The following is a 22,469-nucleotide window of genomic DNA, read 5'->3' as shown; positions in this document are numbered from 1 at the left end:
TTGTAGTCCCATATAAAATTAGTAATATTTGACTCTAGTTTTTTTTTAAAATATTTTGGTATATATATTGGTATGGATTGAAATAAATATAATATTTGTGGTAGCACTATCATTTTGATAGCATTTATTCTGCCAATTAATGATAGTGGGAGCGTTTTCCAAAATATAATCAAAGCGTTCAATTTATTTAACAGAGGACTAAAATTAGCGTTAAATAATGATTTATATCTTCTGGTAACTTGAATACCTAAATACTTAAATTTTTCCGTTGCAATTTTAAATGGAAATTTTAATAGATGATTCGCTTTCTGAGGATGTAATGACATAATTTCACTTTTATTCCAATTTATTCTATATCCAGAAAAGTAGCCAAATTCCTCTATTACATTTAATACGTTCGGGATACTCGTTTTTGAATTTGTAATATATAAAAGTATATCATCCGCGTGTAATGAAATTTTATTATTAGAGTCCTTAGTATTGTATCCATGAATATTCGGATGAGTTCTTATCCTTTCCGCCAGTGGCTCTATCATAAGGGCAAATAGCAGGGGTGATAAAACACATCCCTGCCTATTGCCCCGTGATAATTGGAATTTTTGAGACAACGTATTATTAGTTAATATTCTTGCTGTTGGTTTATCGTATAATAATTTTACCCATCTAATAAAATTATCTCCTATATTAAATTTTTGGAGTACTATGTATAAATACTGCCACTCTACCTGATCAAATGCTTTTTCTGCGTCCAAAGATATAACTGCTAAGTCTTCCTTTTCCCCTTTATGTGAATACATTATATTATAAAGTCGTCTCAAATTGTTAAATGATTGTCTTTTGGGTATAAACCCCGTTTGGTCCTGATTTATCAATTTATTAATATATTTGCTCAATCTTCTTGCTAAAATCTTTGCTAAAATTTTTTGGTCTGTATTTAACAGTGCTATAGCTCTATACGAGCCCGGATCTTCTAAATCTTTATCTTTTTTTGGTATAAGCATAATTGTGGATTCTGCTAAAGTTTCTGGTAATTTCTTATCGGTAAAAGCGTACCTGTATAATTTAAGTAATCGTGGGGCCATTAACTCCTGAAATCTTTTATAAAATTCATTATTAAAACCATCAGGCCCTGGAGTCTTCCCATTTTTCAATTCTTTTATTGTTTCTCTTATTTCTTCACTTGTAATCTGGGTTCCTAATTCCTCTTGTTCTAAGATATCCAATTTTGGCAAGTTACACTTATCTAAAAAATTTATAATTTTATTGTCTTCAATGTTAGTTTTAGATGTATATAAATTTTGATAAAATTGAGCAAACCTTTTGTTAATGTCCTTAGGTAAAGTTAATAGTTCCCCGTTCTCTGATTTGATTTTACTAATTGTTTTTTCCTTTTCTTGTTTCTTCAATTGTCGTGCTAGAAGTTTATGTGGTTTATCCCCAAATTCAAATTGTACTTGTTTTGTGATCTGAAATAATCTTATTACTCTTGCCGATAATATTCGATTAAGTTTAAATTTCAGTAATGTTATCTTATTATGTTTATCTATTGTTGGGTCTTTTGCGTTTCCTAATTCTAATAATTTAATTTCCTTTTCTAACGTCCCTTGTTCTGTCCTGTTTTTTTTATTTAGAAAACTTTGATACGAAATTATAACTCCACGAATGAAAGCCTTAAAAGATTCCCATAATAAAGATGGTGAAATCCCTGGTGTCTCATTTATTTCAAAAAAAAATTTCATTTGTTGTTTTAAATACTCATAACCTTGTGGGTCGTTAGCTATTTGTGTGTTAAATCTCCAAAAAAAATTTGTACCTGGCATTCCCTCAAGTTTTAAAGTAAAAGTCAGCGGGGAGTGATCAGAAATAATACTATTGTGGTATTTAGAATTAATCGTATATGGTATTAGTTTTGAGTCCACTAAAAAATAATCAATTCTTGAATAGGTTTTGTGTACTGATGAGTAAAACGAATATTCCCTTCCAGTTGGGTTAGCTATTCTCCATACATCTATTATATTAGTATTTTTTATATAAGTATTTAAGAATTCGCTACTTGGATTTAGCACTACCCTTCCTAAATTTTGTTGATTTGTCTAAATATGAATCTATAACACAGTTAAAATCCCCCCCTAATATTATATTTTGAAAATTATACTCATCTATTTGATCCATAATTTTCTTAAAAAATTGGGGATTATCAAAGTTTGGAGCGTAAATATTTATCAAAGTGAGTGGCGTGGAATAAATTTCTCCCGCCACTATCGTGTATCTTCCTTCTTTATCAGATATTGTATTCAAGAAACGCATACGAAACTACAAACACAGATGAGATTTAGAGCAAATTGGATAGGCCAAATGTATCATTCGTCATTTACTGCTAAAGCTAGAGGAACGGCTATTATTATTCGGAAAGGTATACCGTTTATATTAAACAACTCCTGATGTTATCCATCGAATTATTCATTGAATACATTTTCTTCTCATTAGATTAATTTTCACTGCAGTACTTTCCATGCTTTATGCAAAATATCCATTGATGTCACAACTTCATTTCATTCTCAGAACCAAGCACAACAACTGCAACTGCATCGATTACGTCCGCCACTAGCAGCGAAATAATAGGTACTAGGATAATGCAGCACCATCATTCACTGATCAGACTTTAAAAAGATACAATATTTACCAACACAAGTGAAAAACAATAGATGATGCTTGATCTTTATATCATCCATTGTATCGCATAAAGGCCAAACGATCATTTAACAGTTATTTGCTGAGTCTTATTAAACAATTCTCTAGAAACAGCAGTGTGGTGAGGAGAATATTTTGTGGAAAATAAGTTGCATTTAAAAAAAGCATGCTATTAGTTTGCTTTCTTATGTCGGTATGATGGAAAATGTAAAGTCGGAGGTAACAACAGGGTGGTTTTCTGTGAGACACTCAACGACTCCTTTGTCAAAACGCCTCTCCCAATACTAAATATTTTGCACAATTTACAAGTGTAGCCATGAGAGTGCTGCCTTGTATTTTAACTGACATTTCTCTGCATCTGTGAAGCTTCGACAACTTCTGCAAGAGCAGCAGCGACCAGGTCCACAGATCAAAGTACAACAATGACGACTTATACAACTGAATCAACATCAACAGAGACAGGTACCATAAATTACAACTCCTACTTCAAATCTGTGCAAGGGAAAATTATAAATAATTATAAAACTTGTCTTTCAACCTACCTTGGACTCAGAGAGTAATTGTGTCATACAGAATGGAAATAAGCTCTATGTCCCAATTTGTCCATGCCACGCATGATCAGCCATTGATGCTAGTACTCTTTTCCCACGGCGGTTCCATATCACTCTAAACCTTTCCAATCCATGCACCTGCGCAAATGTCTTTTCAACATTATTACTGCTCCTGCCTTCTACTTCATCTGGATAATTGTTCCAGATACCCAGAACCCTATTTAAAAATGTTATTTGTTGCACGTGCATCAACAATTTCATATAGATCCGTGCTTCGTATCACATTTTTTGACAAAGTTGCCCTTCAGGTTCATATTATTTCCCATCTCATCTTACAACTATGCCCTCTAGTTCTAAATGCCCCCATTCTGGGATAAAGTTCAAAATATCTACGGAAATTAGAAAGGGTTAATGTCTTGTTCAGTTTAGTTTAGAAATAGAACGTGGAAACACACCCTTTGGCCTGCCGAGTCTGCACCGACCAAGGATCCTCGCACACTAACAACACCCTACACGTACACGAGGGACAATTTACAATGTTACCAATTAGCCTACTAACCTGTACTTCCTTGGACTGTGGAGCGAAACCAGAGCACCCGGATTAAACCGACACAGGTCACAAGGTGAACGTACAAATTCCAAACAGACAGCACCCGTAGTCAGGATCGAACCCAGTTCTCTGGCGCTGTTAGGCAGCAACTTTACCGCTGCGCCACCATGCCGTCTAATGTTAATGAATTGTAGGCAGTGGATTGCTCAGAAATGGCCACTTAATTCCGATAACTAAAGAATGCAGAATTCTCAATCCAGTGGAAAATACTCAATCAAGACTGCATACACACATTCAATATTTTCATTTGAAGAATATTACATGAAACATTGTGCAGTAACACGGTGAAAACATTCTGTGCATAACACAGAGAAAACAATTCCATGCCAAAACTTTTCATGATTCCTGATACTCATCAGAATTCCAAATGTTATCCACCCAATGCTTTGATAACATTTCTTGTCGTCAGTTTAATTTTCACTGCTGCACTTTACCTGAATTGTGAAACAAAAAGAGTCCAATTTCCTTTCAAAACATTTTATGTCTCATCTTCATTTCATTCCCAGAACCAAGCATAACAACTGCCACTGCATCGACTACGTCCGCCACTAGCAGTGAAACAACAGGTACGAGGATAATGCAGCACCAGCATTCACTGATCAGACTTTAAAATGATACATTGCTTGCCAACACAAGTGACAAACAATAGATGATGCTTGATCATTCTATCAACCAATGTTCCTGAAAGTAACCAAACCATTGATCAGTTCACAGTGTATTATTGCACAATTCTATAGAAACAGCACAGTGCAGTCAGGGGAATATTACAAGAGGAGAATAAGTCACATTAAAAAGAAAAATATATATTTTTTTATGTCTATATAATACATAATGTTAAGCCAAAGGCAACAGCATACCAGTCATCTCTGTGAGGCACTCAAGAAGCAACTTTTCAAAGCACCTATCCCATCACTGAACATGGATTAAACATCCGGATCCCAGATTAGGTTGTCATAATTGATGACAGAAATAGAATGATAACTGAGGCTTTTTTTTTTTGCTTCACATTTTGACACTTTGATATTAGTTAGAATAGCAGATGCTATTGTAATCAACCCAATAGTTTAAGCAGGAAATACCATGCAAATAGTCAAGTAAGTCAATAAGAAAAGTCAAGCAATTATTAATTTATTATTTGTAATATTGTGGATGCTCCTTTGTTTTGGAAAACAGCAGCAGATTCAATGAACCAGTTACCACTTACATGACTGCATGTTGCTAATATGCATCATCAGATTTACAAAATCAAATGATCAAATTCAGCTTGGACTCCCATGGATATTTTACACAATTTATAAGTTTAGCCATGAGAGTGCTGCCATGTATATTAACTGACATTTCTTTCATATGTGAAGTTTCGACAACTTTTGCAAGCGCAGCAGCGACCAGGACCACAGAGCAAAGTACAATAATGACGCCTTATACAACTGAATCAACATCAACAGTGCCAGGTACCGTAAATTGCAACCTGTATTCTAAATGCGTCAAGGGAAAATTAGAAAAAATGATCAAACTTGTGTCAACCGTCCGTAGACCCAGAGAGTATCCTATCCTATCCTATCTATTCCTATTTGATTTCATACACCTGTATAAGATCAACGTTCAGCCTCCTTTTATCCAAGAAATAAAGTCCAACCCTACCCATTTTTTATGAATATTTCAGTTCTTGATTGTGGCCACATCCTCAAAATTATTGCAGTTTTGTCCAAGATACTAGCCATGAATAATAACAGTAAAGCGAAACCAGCCAAATTAAAAATATCTATGGAAATTAGAAAGAGTGAATGTTTAGTGCAAAGAAATTATAGGCGGTGGAATGCTCAGAGTTGTCCAATTAATTCAGGTAACTAATGAATGTGAATTCTAAAGCTAACAGCAAATACTCAATCAAAACTGCATGCACAAATTCAATATTTTCAGTTGATGACAACTACACGATACATTGTGTAATAGCACGGTGGCAAGTCCATACCTAACACAAAGAAAATAATTCCACATCAAAGTTTATCGTAATTCTTAAGTTTCATCAGAACTTCGAATGTTATCCATCCAATTATTCGTTGGTTGTTTTCATCCCCTTTAACGTTTCATCTCATCAGTTCATCGTTCGCTGCTGCATTTTAACAAAGTGTCCAATTTCCTTTCAATCTTCATTGATGTCACATCTTCATTTCATTCTCAGAACCAAGCACAACTGCCACTGCATCGACTATGTCCGCCACTAGCAGCGAAACAACAGGTACTAGGATAATGCAGCACCAGGATTCACTGATCAGACTTTAAAATGATTCATTACTTACCTACACAAGAGACAAACAATAGATGATGCTTGATCTTTACATCAACCAATGTCCCTAAAAGATGCCAAACCATCGATCAGTTTGCAGTTATTTGCTGAATATTAATAACTGATGCGATAGAAACCAGCACAGAGTGGTGAGGAGAATATTCTAAGCGAAAATAAGTTGCAAAAAAAGAAATGCATGCTGCTAGTTTGCTTTCTGATGCCTGTTTGATGCATAATGTAGAGTCGAAGGTAAAAACAGGGCAGTTTTTGTGAGGCAGTCATTGATTAAATTTTCAAAAAGCCTCTTCCGTCACTAAATATCAGGATCCCAGGTTAGGTTGTTGTAACTGATAGAGTCTATTTTTAGCCTAATTTTATCCAAGAAATAAAGTCCAAGCCTGCTCAACTATCACATATATTTCTGGTGTTCATACGGGCTACATCCTCTAATTGATTGTAGTTTTGTCCAATGTTCTTGGCTTGAATAACAACAGTCTCATGAAACTATCCAAGATCAAAATATCCAGTTAATGTCCAGTGCAAAAATATTATATGCAGTGTATTGCTCACAAATGACCAATGAATTCAGGTAACTAAAGGAAGCAGAATTCTAACTATATCAGCAAATGCTCAATTAAAACTGCATGCACAAATTCAGTATTTTCAGTTGATGACAACGACATGAAACCATGCAATAACATGGTGACAATTCTGTGCATTACAGTAAACAATTCTATGCCAAACTTTTTCATTATTTCTAATTTTCATCAGAATTCCAAATGTTATCTACCCAATTCTTCATTGAATGCATTGTTAACATTTCCTTTTGTCAGTTTAATTTTCACTGCTGCACTTTACCTGAATTGTGAAACAAAGAGACCCCAATTTCCTTTCAATATCCACTGATGTCACATCTTCATTTCATTCCCAGAACCAAACACAACAACTGCCTCTGCATCGACTACGTCCGCCACTAGCAGCATGATGTTTGATCATTCTATGTTCCTGAAATGGCCAAACAATTGATCAGTTCACAGTTATACACTGTGTATTATTGAACAATTCTATAGAAACAGCACAGTGCAGTCAGAGGAATATTACAAGAGGAGAATAAGGCACATGAAAAAGAAAAATATGTTGTCAATTTTTAATTTTTTATGTCTACATCAACAAAGAAAGGTACCATAAATTAAAACTCATACTCCAAATGGGGCAAAGGAAAATTAGAAATAATGATAGAACTTATGTCAACCTTCCTTATACTAAGAGCGTATCCTATCTATTCCTATATAATTCAACCTCCTTTTATCCAAGAAATATAGTCCAGCCTACTAATTTTTTGCGAATATTTCAGTTCTTGATTGTGGCTACATTCTCAAACATTTCAGTTTTATCCATGATTCTGGCTATAAATGACAACAGTAAAATGAAACTAGCTAAATTCAAAATATCTATGGAAATTAGAAAGTGTTACTCTTTAGTGCAAAGAAATTATAGGCAGTGGAATGCTCAGAATTGGCCAATTCAGGTATCCACTGGATGAGAATTCTAAAGCTAACAGCAAATACACCATCAAAATTACAGGAACAAATTCAATATTTTTCAGTTGATGACAACTAATTGAGGCATTGTGCAATAGTACGGACAATTCCATGCATAACACAGAGAATACAATTACATACCAAAGTTTCATCAGAACTCCAAATATTATCCACCCAATTATACATTTCTTCTCATCAGTTCAACTTTCACTTCTGCACTTGACACGATTTGTGAAACAAAAAGCATCCAATTCCCATTCAATATCCATTAATGTCTCATCTTCATTTCATTCACAGAACCAAGAACAACAACTGCCACTGCATCGACTACACCCGCCACTAGCAGCGAAACAACAGGTACTAGGATAATGCAGCACCAGCATTCACTGATCAGATTTTTAAAATGATTAATTAATTACCTGCACAAGTGCCAAACAATAGATGATGCTTGATCTTAATATCAACCAATATTCCTCAAAGAGGCCAAACCATCGATCAGTTCACAGTTATATATTGAGTAGCACTGAATAATTCCATAGCAACAGCACCATGCGGTCAGGAAAATATTACAAGAGCAGAATAGGTCACATGAAAAAGAAAAGTATGTGTAAATTTGCTTTCTCATGTCTTGTATAGTCAAGTCAAGTCAAGTCAAATTTATTTGTCACATACACATACTCGATGTGCAGTGAAATGAAAGTGGCAATGCCTGCGGGTTGTGCACAAAAAGAATTACAGTTACAGCATATAAATAAAGTTAATAAGTTACTAAACATAGCACAAAAAGTGTCGACAAAAATTTAGTCTCTGGAGTTATCAAAGTTGACAGTCCTGATGGCCTGTGGGAAGAAGCTCCGTCTCATCCTCTCCGTTTTCACAGCGTGACAGCGGAGGCGTTTGCCTGACCGTAGCATCTGGAACAGTCCGTTACTGGGGTGGCAGGGGTCCCTCATGATCTTGCTTGCTCTGGATCTGCACCTCCTGATGTATAGGTCCTGCAGGGGGACGAGTGTAGTTCCCATGGTACGTTCTGCCGAACGCACTACTCTCTGCAGGGCCATCCTGTCCTGGGCAGAGCTGTTCCCAAACCAGACTGTAATGTTGCCGGACAGGATGCTCTCTACAGCCCCAGAGTAGAAGCAATGAAGGATCCTCAGCGACACTCTGAATTTCCTCAGTTGTCTAAGGTGGTAAAGGCGCTGCTTAGCCTTACCCACCAGTGCGGCAATGTGCGTTGCCCACGTCAGATCCTCTGCGATGCGGACTCCCAAGTATTTGAAACTGCTCACCCTATCCACAATAGACCCATTTATCTCCAGTGGCGTGTACGTCCTTGGATGTTTAGCCCTTCTGAAGTCCACAATCAGCTCCTTTGTTTTAGTGACATTCAAGAGGAGGCTATTGTCCTGACACCAGAGTGCCAGATCAGCCACCTCCTCCCGGTAGGCCTTCTCATCGTTGTTAGAGATCCGGCCCACCACCACAGTGTCATCAGCAAACTTGATGATGGAGTTTGAGCTGAACCTGGCCCTACAGTCATGTGTGTACAGGGAGTACAGTAGGGGGCTAAGGACGCAGCCCTGGGGGGATCCTATGTTCAGGGTGAGGGAGCTAGATGTGTGTTCCCCCATCCTGACCACTTGGGGCCTGGCAGTGAGAAAGTCCAGGACCCAGGCACACAGAGGGGTGCTAAGCCCCAGTTCCAGCAGCTTCTCAACCAGTCTGCTGGGGACTATTGTGTTGAATGCTGAACTAAAGTCAATGAACAGCATCCTCACATAGCCCCCCTGGCTGTCCAGATGAGAGAGAGCGGTGTGTAGAACCTGGGAGACCGCATCATCCGTGGACCTGTTCGGACGGTATGCGAACTGTAGTGGGTCCATGTTGCGAGGAAGGAGGGCGCAGATGTGCTTCTTGACTAGCCTCTCCAAGCATTTCATGACAACCGAGGTGAGGGCCACCGGTCGGTAGTCATTTAAACACGCTGGAGAGGCATTCTTTGGCACCGGTACAATGATGGATCTTTTGAAGCATGCAGGGACCACGGACTTTGCCAAGGAGAGGTTGAATATTGTGGTGAGCACTGGAGCAAGCTGAGTAGCACAAGACTTTAGTACTCGCCCAGATATACCATCTGGGCCTCCAGCTTTCCTCGTGTTCACACGCGTCAGAGCCCACCTCACCTCATGCTCGGACACCGAGAATGTGTGCACATCCCCGGCGGTGGATCCCCCTCCAGCCTCGCTAGCCAGCGCCCCTTCGGTGCTGTTTTTAGACGGCGAGCTGGTGGTGTTACCCGTCTCAAACCGTGCGTAAAAAGAGTTCAGGTCATCAGCTAAGGAGGAGCCGGCACTTCCGGTTGAGGGGGTGCTGGACCTGTAGCTAGTTATAGTCCGTAGCCCCTGCCAAAGGCGCCTGGTTTCCTGCTGCTCCATCTGTGACTCCATCTTGTCCCGGTACCTCTTTTTTGCATCCTTCACTGCCCTTCGCAGTCGGTAGGACTCTCCCTTGTAGTCGTCCATGTTGCCGGATGCCAGGCCGGAGTTGTAAGCAGCGGTGCGAGCATTCAAGGCCATGCGAATAGACCTGTCCACCCAGGGTTTTTGGTTATGGAAGATACTGACCCTTACCGTGGGGATGATGGTATCGGCTATTGTGGCAATGAAGTCCGTAACCGCTTCCGCAAACTCATTTACGTCTCTGGAACTTTCTTGGAACATGTTCCAGTCGACTTCGCTCAGTGCATCTTGCAGCATGGCCTCTGAATGGTCAGCCCACCGCTATAATACATCATGTAAAGCCAAAGGTAACATCGGAGCAGTCTTCTCTGTGAGGCACTCAATGATCAAATTTTCAACGCCTCTCCCATCACTAAACATGGATTAAAAAGTCGGATCCCAGATTAGACTGTTGTAATTGATGACAGAAATATAGTCATAACCGGGGTATAATTTTGTTGCCTAACACGTTGATGTCAGTTAGAAAAGCAATTGTTTTTATAATCACTTCAATAGGTTAAGTAGCAATATCATGCAAATAGTCAAATAAGCTAATAATAAGTCAAACAATTAATCATTTATCATTTGTAATATCATGGATGCTTCTTTGGTTGTAAAATAGCAGCAGATCTAAATCAAATATTCAAATTCAGCTTGGACTTTCAGGGACATTTTACACAATTGACAATTGGAGGCATGAATATGCTGCCATGTATTTTAACTGACATGATTATATAGTCCAAAGTCAGCATGGAATCACGAGTGGCTCCAGACTATTGGAAATTTGCAAATATTACTCCGCTGTTAAAGAATGGAGCAAAGCAGTGTAGTGGAAACTGTGGCTGGTGAGCCTGACTTCAGTAGTTCATAAGATTTTAGAGTTCATTATAAAGGATGAGGTTTCTGAGTACTTACAAGCACACAATAAAATAGGCCAAAGTCAGTATGGTTTTGTGAAAGGGAAATCTTGCCTGATGAACCCATTGAAATTCTTTGCTGAAGTAAATAGCAGGATAGGCAATGGAGAGTCAGTGGATGGTATTTACCTGGGATTTCAGGAAGCCTTTGATAAGATGCCGCACATGAGACTGCTAAAGAAGATGAGATCTGGTATTCTAGGGAACATAGTAGCATTGATAGAAGACTGGCTGAATGGCAGAAGGCAAAGAGTGACAATGAAGGGGGCTTTTTCCGGTTGGCTGCCAGTGACTCGCGGAGTTCCGCAGGCGTCGGTGTTGGGGCCGCTGCCCTTCACGTTGTATATCAAAGATTTGGATGAGGGAATTGATAGCTTTGTGGCCAAGTTTATGGATGATGCAAAGATAGGTGAAGGGGAAGGTAATGTAGAGAAAGCAGGAACTCAGCAGAAGGACTTGGACAAGTTGGGAGAGTGGGCAAAGAAGTGGCAGATGGAATACAGTGTAGCAAAGTGTGCAGTCATGCATTGTATATCAAAGATTTGGATGAGGGAATTGATAGCTTTGTGGCCAAGTTTATGGATGATGCAAAGATAGGTGAAGGGGAAGGTAATGTGGAGAAAGCAGGAACTCTGCAGAAGGACTTGGACAAGTTGGGAGAGTGGGCAAAGAAGTGGCAGATGGAATACAGTGTAGCAAAGTGTGCAGTCATGCATTTTGGTAGTAGGAATAAGGCATGGACTATTTTTTAAATGGCAAGTGGATTCAAAAATCAGAGGTGTAAAGGGGAGTGCTGGTGCAGGATTCCCAAAAGGATAATTTGCAAGTTGAATTGGTAGTAAGGAAAGCAAATGCAATGTTAACATTTATTTTGAGAGGACCAGAATATAAAAACAGGAATGTAATGCTGAGGCTTTATAAGGCACTGGGCCGACTGCATTTGGAGTATTATGAGCAGTTTTGGGCTCCATATCTGAGGAGGGATGTGCTGTCCTTGGAGAGTCTCCAGAGGAGGTTTACGAGAATGATCTCGGGTATGGCTGGGTTAACATATAATGTCCCTTTGACAAAACCGGGCCAGTATTCACTAGAGTGTAGAAGGATGAGGGGAAACCTCACCGAAACATATTTATTACTTTCAAAGAATTATGTTGCCTTTAAAATCAATGTATAAAATCAAAGTGGGCAAAGAACAAATGCAAATATTTTTAAAATGTAGTTAGATTCCAAGTTCTAATAAAACAGCATTTTGTTCAAGTCATTGAGCAATTCTTCACCAAATTTAATTATCTCTTCAGTATTTTAAAGGCTTTGTCGTAGAATAAAGTGTTTTATTACTTTCAAAGAATTATGTTGCCTTTAACATCAATGAGTGTTTTCTCTTCTTTTTTCCATTTTAGAGCCAACCACAACTACTACTCCACCTGCAACCATGCCCGCCACAAGCAGCAAACCAACAGGTATAACTATGCATCAACTCTCTCCATTGTTCATCTTCTCAGACTCATATTTGTCCCCAACCTTATAGTTTCCAAGCACCGCATGGCCCAGTTTTACCTTCTCCTCAAAATCCATGCAAACAACTGCCCTGGTAGACCCATTGTTTCTGCCTGCTCCAATCCCACTGAAATGAATTCCACCTACCTGGACTCCATCCTATCCCCCAGGTCCAATCTCTCCTGCCCTCTACTAATACTCTACTCCCCTGGTCCTCACCCTTAACAAGTTCTCCAGCTCCTCCCACTTCCTCCAAGTCCAAGGCGTAGCTATGGGCACGTGACGGTTGACACAAAATGCTGGAGTAACTCAGCGGGTCCCGGCATCTCGGGAGAGAAAGAATGGTTGAATTTTCGGGTCGAGACCCTTCTTCAGACACCCGCATGGGCCCCAGCTATGCCTGCCTCTTTGAAGGATTCGTTGAGCAATCCCTGTTCCAGGCGAGCACTAGCCCTATCACCAAACTCTATGTCCATTACATTGACGACTGCATCGGTGCTACCTCCTGCACCCATGCAGAACTCATGGACTTTATTAACCACCAATATCCATCCTGCACTCAAATTCACTTGGACCACCTCCGACATCTCCCTCCCCTTTCTTGATATCACCGTCTCCATCACAGGAGATAGACTATCGCCTGATGCCTATTACAAACCCACTGACTCCCACAACGATCTAGACTACACTTTTCCCAAACCCTGCTTCCTGCAAAGACTCTCTCCTCTACTCCCAATTCCTCCGTCTACACCGCATTTGCTCCCAAGATGAGATGTTCCATACCCGGGCATCCTAGATGTCCTCATTCTTTAGGGAATGGCGGTTACCCTCTCCCATCATAGATGAGGCCTTCACTCATGTCTCCTCGGCGCCCCACAGCTCCACCCTTGCTCCCCCTCCCACGATTCGCAACAGACTCCCCCTAGTCCTTACCTTTCACCCCAACAGCAATCGCATATAACCTATAATCCTCTGACGTTTTTGCCACCTCCAACGGGATCCCACCACAAGTCACTTCTTCCCATCTTCCTCACCTATCCGCCTTCCAGAGAGACCGTTCCCTCCGCAACTCCCTGAGTAACTCATCCCTTCCGACCCAAACCACCCCCTCCCCAGGTACCGTCCCCTGCAACCGCAGGAGGTGCAACATCTGTCGCTATACCTCCTCCCACGATCCTGTCCAGGGACCCCGACAGTCCTTTCAGGTTAGGAAGAGGTTCACTTGCACCTCCTCCAACCTCATCTACTGTATCCGTCGTTCAAGATGTGGATACTTATACATCAGCGAAACCAAGCGTAGACTGGGCGATGTTTTCATTGAACACCTTCGCTCAGTCCACCTGGTCCTACCTGATCTCCCAGTTGGCCATTCACTTTAATTCCCCTTCCCATTCCTACACTGACCTTTCTGGTAATGTGTTTTATTGCTATAAAATAGTTATGTTGCCTTTAACATCAATACTAAATAAATTCATCACATTACAATAACATCACAAATGTAAATTGAAACCTGCAGACAGAATTTCAAAGCAGTCACGACCAGAAGTCCAACTTTTTCAGTGTGGAATAACAAGTGACCTTTCAAGATTCAAGATTCAAGATTCAAGATAGCTTTATTTGTCATCCAATATTGGACGAAATTCAGTCACCCACAGTCCAACAATAAAAGCATTAAATAGGCATTAAAATTACACAACCCCAAAAACACACAAAAAAAGAAACATCCATCAAAGAAACATCCATCACAGTGAGTCTCCCCCAGTCCTCTCCTCACTGTGATGGAAGGCCACAATGTCTTTTCCCTTCTCCTGCCGTCTTCTCCCGCGGTCAGGCTGTTGTGGTTGCAGGCCGTGCCGGACGGTCCGCAGCGGGCCGGCCCAAGGCGAGTCGCAGCCGCTCCAGCAGCCTCCGAAGACGGCCGGCTCCGCCGATGATAAGTCCGATCCAGGGTGGGCGAACACGCTGCTGCTGCCGTTGTTGCTGCACGTCGGGGCGGTCGTGGCTCCCGACATTGAAGCCCCCGCCCAGCAGAGAAAAATCCCGCGGCATATTTTAGGCCGCGCCGGACGGTGAAATGTCCGCGACCCAAGCCCCGCGATCCGGGGCGGGCGAACACGCTGCCGCTGCCGGAACTCCCGATGTCGGCATCCACGCGGCCCGAGCCTAAGGCGAGTCGCAGCTGCTCCCGCAGCCTCCGAAGACGGCCGGCTCCGCTGATGGTAAGTCCGGTCCACGGGCTCTGCGAACCAGAGCCCTGGAGGCCGCCAGCTCCAGGAGTTGAGCCGATGGTAGGCCGCAGCAGGAACGGAGACAACACCCAGAAAACAAAGGTCGGGTCTCCGTTCGGAAGGGACACATATTTACAATTTTACAGTTCCCCCCCTCCCCCCCACATACACACATACACACATAGTACACAAACACAAAAACACCACATCACAACTACAATTAAGACAAAAAAAACAACAAAAACACAAAGACAAGTGGACCGCAGGTAAGCCGCAGCTGCTATGGCAGCGCCGCCATTTTGTGTCATGCGTAAGACCAAGAACAAATTACAATACATAGCACTTACCTAACAATCAAGAACATAGATTTAGTTAGATCTCCAAGTTCCAATAAAACAGCATACCGATCAAATATTATTGAGCATTTCTGCACCAAATTTTATTTTATTTTTAGCAGTAGAAAGGTATAGAATAAAGTGTTTTATTACTTTCAAATAATTATGTTGCTTTAAACATCAATGTGTCTTTTGTCTTCTTTTTCCATTTTAGAGCCAACCACAATTACTACTGCACCTATAACCACTCCCACCACAAGCAGCAAAACAACAGGTATAACATCCAACTGAGTCAACAGCAATCTTGAGAGGTTCCTTGTTATGGTTATGGTTATTCCAAAAGTGGGCGAAAGCCAATTAACAATTGTTCAAAAAATGTGACTTGTTAACGTGTGTTCCTCGGCTATTATTCACAGTTCTAGTTTTGACAGTCATCCCCAAATTAAAACCATCTAATGTTGTATGGTCCATGAAATTTCAACCTGTTAAAGTTCTGATTCAAGTATTTTACATGCAATTTAATACTCAGCAATGTGTAAAGAATGTCACTACTTAATAAATTCATCACATAACAATTACATCACAAATGTAGATTGAAAACCTGCAAGCAGAATTGCAAAACATTCACAACCAGAAGACCAAACTATTTTCTGTGGAGTAACAGGTGACCTTTCATGCATAAGAGAAAAAGGAAAAAAAAATCCCGGGATGGCGGGTCTGTCATATGAGGAAAGATTGGAAAGACTGGGCTAGTATTCACTGGAGTTTAGAAGGATGAGAGGAGATCTGAAAGAGAAGTATAAAATTATAAAAAGACTTGACAAGCTAGATGTAAGAAAAATGTTCCCAATTTTGGGGAGTCCAGAGCCAGGGGCCACAGTCTAAGAATAAAGGGGAGGCCATTTAAAACTGAGGTGAGAAGAAACTTTTTCACCCAGAGAATTGTGAATTTGTGGAATTCTCTGCCACAGAAGGCTTTGGAGGCCAATTCACTGGATGAATTTAAAAGAGAGTTAGATAGAGCTCTTGGGGCGAGTGGAATCAAGGGATATGGGGAGAAGGCAGGCACAGGTTACTGATTGTGGATGATCAGCCGTGATAACAATGAATGGCGGTGCAGGCTCAAAGGGCCAAATGGCCTCCTCCTGCACCTATTTTCTATGTTTCTAAGACCAAGAAAATATTATAATCCATAGCACTTACCTGACAATCAAGAACAGAAATTTAGTTAGATCTCCAAGTTCTAATTCAACAGCATACTGATCAAATCTTATTGAGCATTTCTTCTCAAAATTTTATTTTCTCTTCAGTAGTTGAAATGTTTTGTCGCAGAATAAAGTGTTTCATTACTTTCAAAGAATTATGTTGCCTTTAATATCAATTTGTCTTTTCTCTTCTTTTTCCATTTTAGAGCCAACCAAAATTACTACTGTACCTACAACCACTCCCACCACAAGCAACAAAACAACAGGTATGATTATGCATCAACTGTATGCCTTCTTCATCATCCTAGTCATATTTAAGAAAACACTGAAGAAGGGTCTCGACCCCAAAGGTCACCTAATCCTTTTCCACAGAGATGCTGTCTGACCTGCTGAGTTACTCCAGCTTTTTGTGTCTCCATTCGGTTTAAATCAGCATCTGCAGTTCCTTTATACACTAATATTGCTAAAACATGCCAAAACAATTGATCAAAGTACAATCTCATGCCGACCATCAATCACCCATCTCACGCTAGGTCTGTTATCATGCTTTCTCATCCACATTTTGCAAAGCAAGAGAAAAGCAATAGAAAAAGATTGATTATTGTTTTTGCCGCCAAACTTCAAATGATCATTTCACACAATTATTGTAATAAATGAAGTAATTATATAGATGTAGCTAAATGTAGTCAGGAGATTTTTTAGAAAATAATTCATTCCACTAAAAGAAGAAAATTATGATGTACATTTGCTTTGTTACATGGCATATAGTCAAAGACAACAATAGCTGAGCCATCACTGTTAACCACTCAATTATCATATTTTCCCAGCTCCTCTCCAATCAGGAAGCATAGTTTAAACATTACGAACCACACATTAGACCATAGTGATTGGTGGTACATATGGAGCCATTTCTCAGCAATAATTTGCATGCCTAACACATTTGGCTCATAGAAACGTCGAATCATAGAAAATTGGTGCAGGAGTAGGCCATTCGGCCCTTTGAGCCAGCACTGCAATTCAATATGGTCATGATTGATCAACCTAAATCAGTATCCTGTGCCTGCTTTCATCTGACTCAGATGGAAATCCAGTCAATATTGTAATCCCCTCACCAAATCATGGAGCCTTTGCCAATAGGAAATCAGCTGCATTTCCATGGCTTAGTTAGCAGGTAGCTGATTACAAGATGCTAATATTTGTCTTCATAACGAAAATAAATAAATGTATTAAGCTTAGAATATTAGGGATACTTTATATAACTTCTAAGAGTAGATATCCTAGTACAGCCCAGTATTTTATAAGATGCCAATATTTGTCTTCAATAGGAAAACAAATATCTAGTCAGCTTAGAATTTTAGGGATACTTTATATAATTTCTAAGAGTAGATATCCTAGTAAAGCCCAGTATTTTTTGTGCATAGGGAAGCTTTGGTCAGTTTGACTTCTTAGGCAACTGAGTCAACAGCAACCTTGACAGGCACCTTGTATTACAAAGATTTTTTAAACTTTGTGTTGTTAACAAGTATTCCTACGCTATTATTCAAAGTTTGAGTTTTGACTATCATCCCCAAATTAAAACCGTTTAATGTTGTATGGTCTGTGAAATTTCAACCTGTTAAAGTTCTGATTCAAGTAATTTACATGCAATTTAATACTCAGAGATGCATAAAAAATGTCAATACTTTATAAATGCATCACATTACAATTACATCACAAATTTAGATTGTAATCTGCAGGCAGAATTTCAAAGCAGTCACTACCAGAAGTCCAAACATTTCACTGTGGAATAACAGGTGACCTTTCATGCATAAGACCAAGAACAAATTACAATCCATCGCACTTACCTGACAATCAAGAACATAAATGTAGTTAGATCTCCAAGTTCCAATAAAACAGCATACTGATCAAATCTTATTGAGCATTTCTTCTCAACATTTTATTTTCTCTTCAATAGTTGAAATGTTTTGTCGTAGATAAAGTGTTTTATTACTTTCAAGAATTATGTTGCCTTTAATATCACTGTGTTTTTTCTCTTCTTTTTCCATTTTAGAGCAAACAACAACTACTACTGCACCTACAACCACTCCCATCACAAGCAGCAAAATAACAGGTATAATTATGTATCTCTCGTTCATCTTCCCAGACTCATATTTAAGAAAATACTGAAGAAGGGACTCGACCCCAAACGCCACCTTTCCCTTTTCCCCAGAGGTGCTGTCGGACCCACCTAGTTACTCCAGCTTTTTGTGTCTAACTCTGGTTTTACCCAGCATCTGCAGTTCCTTTCTACACTGATATTTACTATCTACACAATACAATACAATATCTTTTATTGTCATTGTACAAGTACAACGAGATTGAGAATGTCACTTCCATATCGATGCTAGCAAATATATAAATAAATCACGGCGAAAATGAAAACAACAAAAGGGGGGGGGGAACGAAAAAAAGGAGGAACAAGGTAAAGTGTAAACAAAGGTTCATGCAGGGGTCAGTTGTGCCAGATGACCCTGGGGGCAGAGACAGATCATGGCGGGCTCTCAGCAGGACCGATTCAGAGCAGCTATAGCTCTAGAGATAAAGCTGTTTCTTAGTCTGGAGGTGCGGGCAAAGAAGGCCTTGTACCGTCTGCCAGATGGAAGTAGTTCAAACAGATGGTGGCATGGGTGTGTGGAGTCCTTGTAGATGCTGATGGCTTTCCTGAGGCAGCGTGCATGTAGATGTCCTCCAGGGCTGGTTGCTGTATCCCAATAATCCTCTGCGCTCTGCAGACGACCCGCTGAAGAGCTTTCCTATCCGCTGCTGTGCAGCTGAGATACCACACATAGATGCCGCATGTCAGTATGCTCTCTGTGGTGCAGCGGTAGAAGGTCATCAGAAGCTGTTGTGGCAGACCGCCCTTTTTTTAACATTCTCTGGAAAAACAGCCGTTGCTGTGCTTTTTTGACTAGTGCAGCGGGGTTGGTGGACCATGTGAGGTCCTGTGAAACGTGTGTGCCCAGTAACCTGAAGCTGGACACTCTCACCAATTCGTCCCCATTGATGAGGACTGGAACGTATTCCCCATTCTGTGACCTTCTAAATTTGATAATTAGCTCCAAGGTTTGTGATGTGTTTAGGGACAGGTTGTTCTCTGAGCACCAGCTCGCCAGGTTCTGCACCTCCGCTCTATAGGCTGATTCATCGCCGTTGGAGATCAGCCCGATCACCGTTGTGTCATCCGCAAATTTGACGATGGTGTTGGTGGCGAATACAGGGCACAGTCATGTGTGAAGAGGGAGTAGAGGATGGGGCTCAATATACAACCGTGCGGTGTACCGGTACTCAGGGTGGTGGTGGAGGACAGGTGGAGGCCCAGTCTCACTGCCTGAGGGCGCTCCGTCAGGAATTTCAGGATCCAGTTGCACATAGGCGAGCTGAGGCCTAGCTGGTGGAGTTTGGAGGTGAGCTTGGTGGGGTGACTGTGTTGAAGGCAGAGCTATCGTCTATAAACAGCATCCTCGCGTATGTGCCCTGTCTCTCCAGGTGAGTCAAGACGGTATGAAGAGCCAGAGAGATGGCGTCCTCTGTGGATCTATTTGCTTTGTATGTGAATTAATGTGGATCTAGTGAGGCAGGGATGGTGGCTTTGATGTGGGAGAGGACCAACCTTTCAAAGCACTTCATAATTATCGGTGTGAGGGCAACTGGACGGTAGTCATTCAGGTTGCTGATGCTTGCTTTGTTCAGCACCGGCACTGGTGGCTGACTTCAGGCACTTTGGGACCGTTGCCAGAGATAGAAACAGATTGAAGATCTTTGTGAATACTTCAGCAAGCTGGTCAGCACAGTCGTTAAGTACCCGTCCTGGGACTCCATCCGGGCCTGCAGCCTTGCGTGGATTGATCCTCTGCAGCGCGCGCTATACCTCATGTGTGCTCAGTGTGAGCACCTGATCATCCTCCGAGGCTGGAATTTTACCGCTCATGTTGTTGATTCCGGTTTCAAAGCGAGCAAAGATGTTGGCCAGTGTGACATCACTTTGTGTCAGGCAGGGTTGCTCTTGTAATCAGTGATATCCCTGATGCCTTGCCACATGCTTCTGGTGTCAGGGCTTTTGAAGTGGTCATCCACGAGTAGTCTGTGGAGGTCTTTGGCCCTTTTTTATGCCTTTTTTCAGGTTTGACCTGGCAACATTAGATTTAAAGGCATTTTAGCAGATTTTGTACCCCTTTATTCATCCACGGTTTACGGTTAGGAATCTTCTTGTCCTCTGTGACATTCTCTACACAGCTGTTGATGTAGGAGAGCACAGTGGATGTGTACTCCTCCAAGTCTACCTCTGTGCCATGGGTGCCTGTTGTGCAAACAGGTCCCAGTGGGTGCGTTCAAAGCAGTCCTGGAGTTGTAAGGTGGATTCCTCAGGCCATATTTTGACTGTCTTTATTACAGGTTTGGTCTTGCGGATGAGAGGTGTGTATGCTGGCATCAGGACCAGTGAAAGGTCGTCAGATTGTCACAGGGGTAACCAGGGGAGAGCTTTGTATGAGTCCTTGATGTTAGTGTTTAATTTGTCCAGCGTGTTTGAGCCCTTGGTAGGCACTGCACATGCTGGTGGAATTTGTGGAGCACAGCTCATAGGTCGACCTGGTTAAAGTCTCCTGCAACAATGAAGGCGCCCTTGGGGTGGGCATCCTGCTGCTTACTGATGGCCAAGTGCAGCTGTGCTAACGCAAGATTAGCATTAGCTTGTGGAGGAATGTATACAGCCATTATGTTAAATACAGAGAATTCCCGAGGCAGGTAAAACGGTCTACATTTAAGCAGTAGGTATTCCAGATCTGGGGAACAGTACCTCTCTATTTCAGTGTGGTTGGTGCACCAGTCACTGTTAATGAAGATACAGAGCCCCCCAACCTTGCTCTTACCGGAGTCCTTTGTTCTGTCTGCACGATGTAGTGACCGGTTTGTGAGCTCCACAGCCCCATCGGGAACCAGCGCGTTGAGCCACGTTTCCATGAAGATCAGTGCGCAGCGGTACCAAACCATATACCAAACCATGGGCGATGTTTGATCGTGGTACCTACAATTTTTCTAAAACATGCCAAAACAATTGATCAAAGCACAATCTCTTGCCGACCATCAATCACCCATTTCACGCTAGTTCTATGTTACCACGCTTTCTCATTCACATTTTGCAAAGCAAGAGACAAGCAACAGGCAAAAATTGATCATTGTCTTTGGCAATTTACTCCAATTGCCAAACTAGAGATCACTTCAGACTTAAACAATGTAAAAAATTGAGCAATTCTATAGATGCGGTTAAATGTAGTCAGGAGATTTTTCAGAAAAAATAATTATTCTAACCAAAGAAAATTATAATGTACATTTGTTTTGTTTCATGGCATATAGTCAAAGACAACAACAGCTGAGCTACCACTGTACACCACTCAATTTAACACATTTGATTCATAGCAAAATAGAATCATAGAAAATTGATGCAGGAGTCGGCCATTCGGTCCTTCGAGCCAGCATTCAATGGCTGATCATCCAAAATCAGTACCCCGTTCCTGCTTTCATCTGTCTCAGATGGGAAATCCAGTCAATATTGTAATCCCCTCACCAAATCTTGGAACCTTTGTCAATTGGAAATCAGCAACAGCTCCATGGCTAAGTTGGCAGGCAGCTGATTACAAGATGCTAATATTTGTCTTCAAAAGAAAAACAAATAACAGTAGTCACGGTTTCTCATCCTCATTTTGCAAAGCAGGAGACAAGCAATAAGCAAAGATTGATCAAAGTTTTTGCCTACTTACTCCAAAATGCCAAAGCACAGAGCACTTCACATTTAATCAATGTAAAAAAATGAGCAATTCTATAGATGTGGCTAAATCTAGTCAGGAGATTTTTCAGAAAAAAATTCACTCTTCTAACAGAAGAAAATTATAATGTCCATTTGCTTTGTTACATGGCATATAGTCAAAGACAACAACAGCTGAGCCATCACTGTAAATCACTCAATGATCATATTTCTCCAGTTCCTCTCCAATCAGGAAACATAGTTTATTAGAGGAGACATGCTCGTACTGCCTTGTGTTTTAACTCACATTTTTTTGTGCCTATGAAGCTT

General features: G+C 40.9%; 1 protein-coding gene across 1 annotated transcript in view; it reads left to right on the top strand.

Moving 5' to 3' along the window:
- LOC144599353 (uncharacterized) overlaps positions 1–22,469 on the top strand; it is a 391,192-nt gene that overhangs the window by 269,340 nt on the left and 99,383 nt on the right. Inside the window, exons 28-36 of the mRNA XM_078410145.1 lie at positions 3,058–3,153; positions 4,359–4,418; positions 5,208–5,303; positions 6,035–6,091; positions 7,978–8,037; positions 12,496–12,555; positions 15,370–15,429; positions 16,567–16,626; positions 18,411–18,470. Coding sequence (XP_078266271.1) covers positions 3,058–3,153; positions 4,359–4,418; positions 5,208–5,303; positions 6,035–6,091; positions 7,978–8,037; positions 12,496–12,555; positions 15,370–15,429; positions 16,567–16,626; positions 18,411–18,470 — 609 coding nt within the window. The remainder of the gene's footprint in view (positions 1–3,057; positions 3,154–4,358; positions 4,419–5,207; positions 5,304–6,034; positions 6,092–7,977; positions 8,038–12,495; positions 12,556–15,369; positions 15,430–16,566; positions 16,627–18,410; positions 18,471–22,469) is intronic.

Source organism: Rhinoraja longicauda, chromosome 13 (genome assembly GCF_053455715.1).
Source record: "Rhinoraja longicauda isolate Sanriku21f chromosome 13, sRhiLon1.1, whole genome shotgun sequence".
NCBI classification, from domain to species: Eukaryota; Metazoa; Chordata; class Chondrichthyes; order Rajiformes; family Arhynchobatidae; genus Rhinoraja; species Rhinoraja longicauda.
This window is presented reverse-complemented; position numbering and strand designations above follow the sequence as displayed.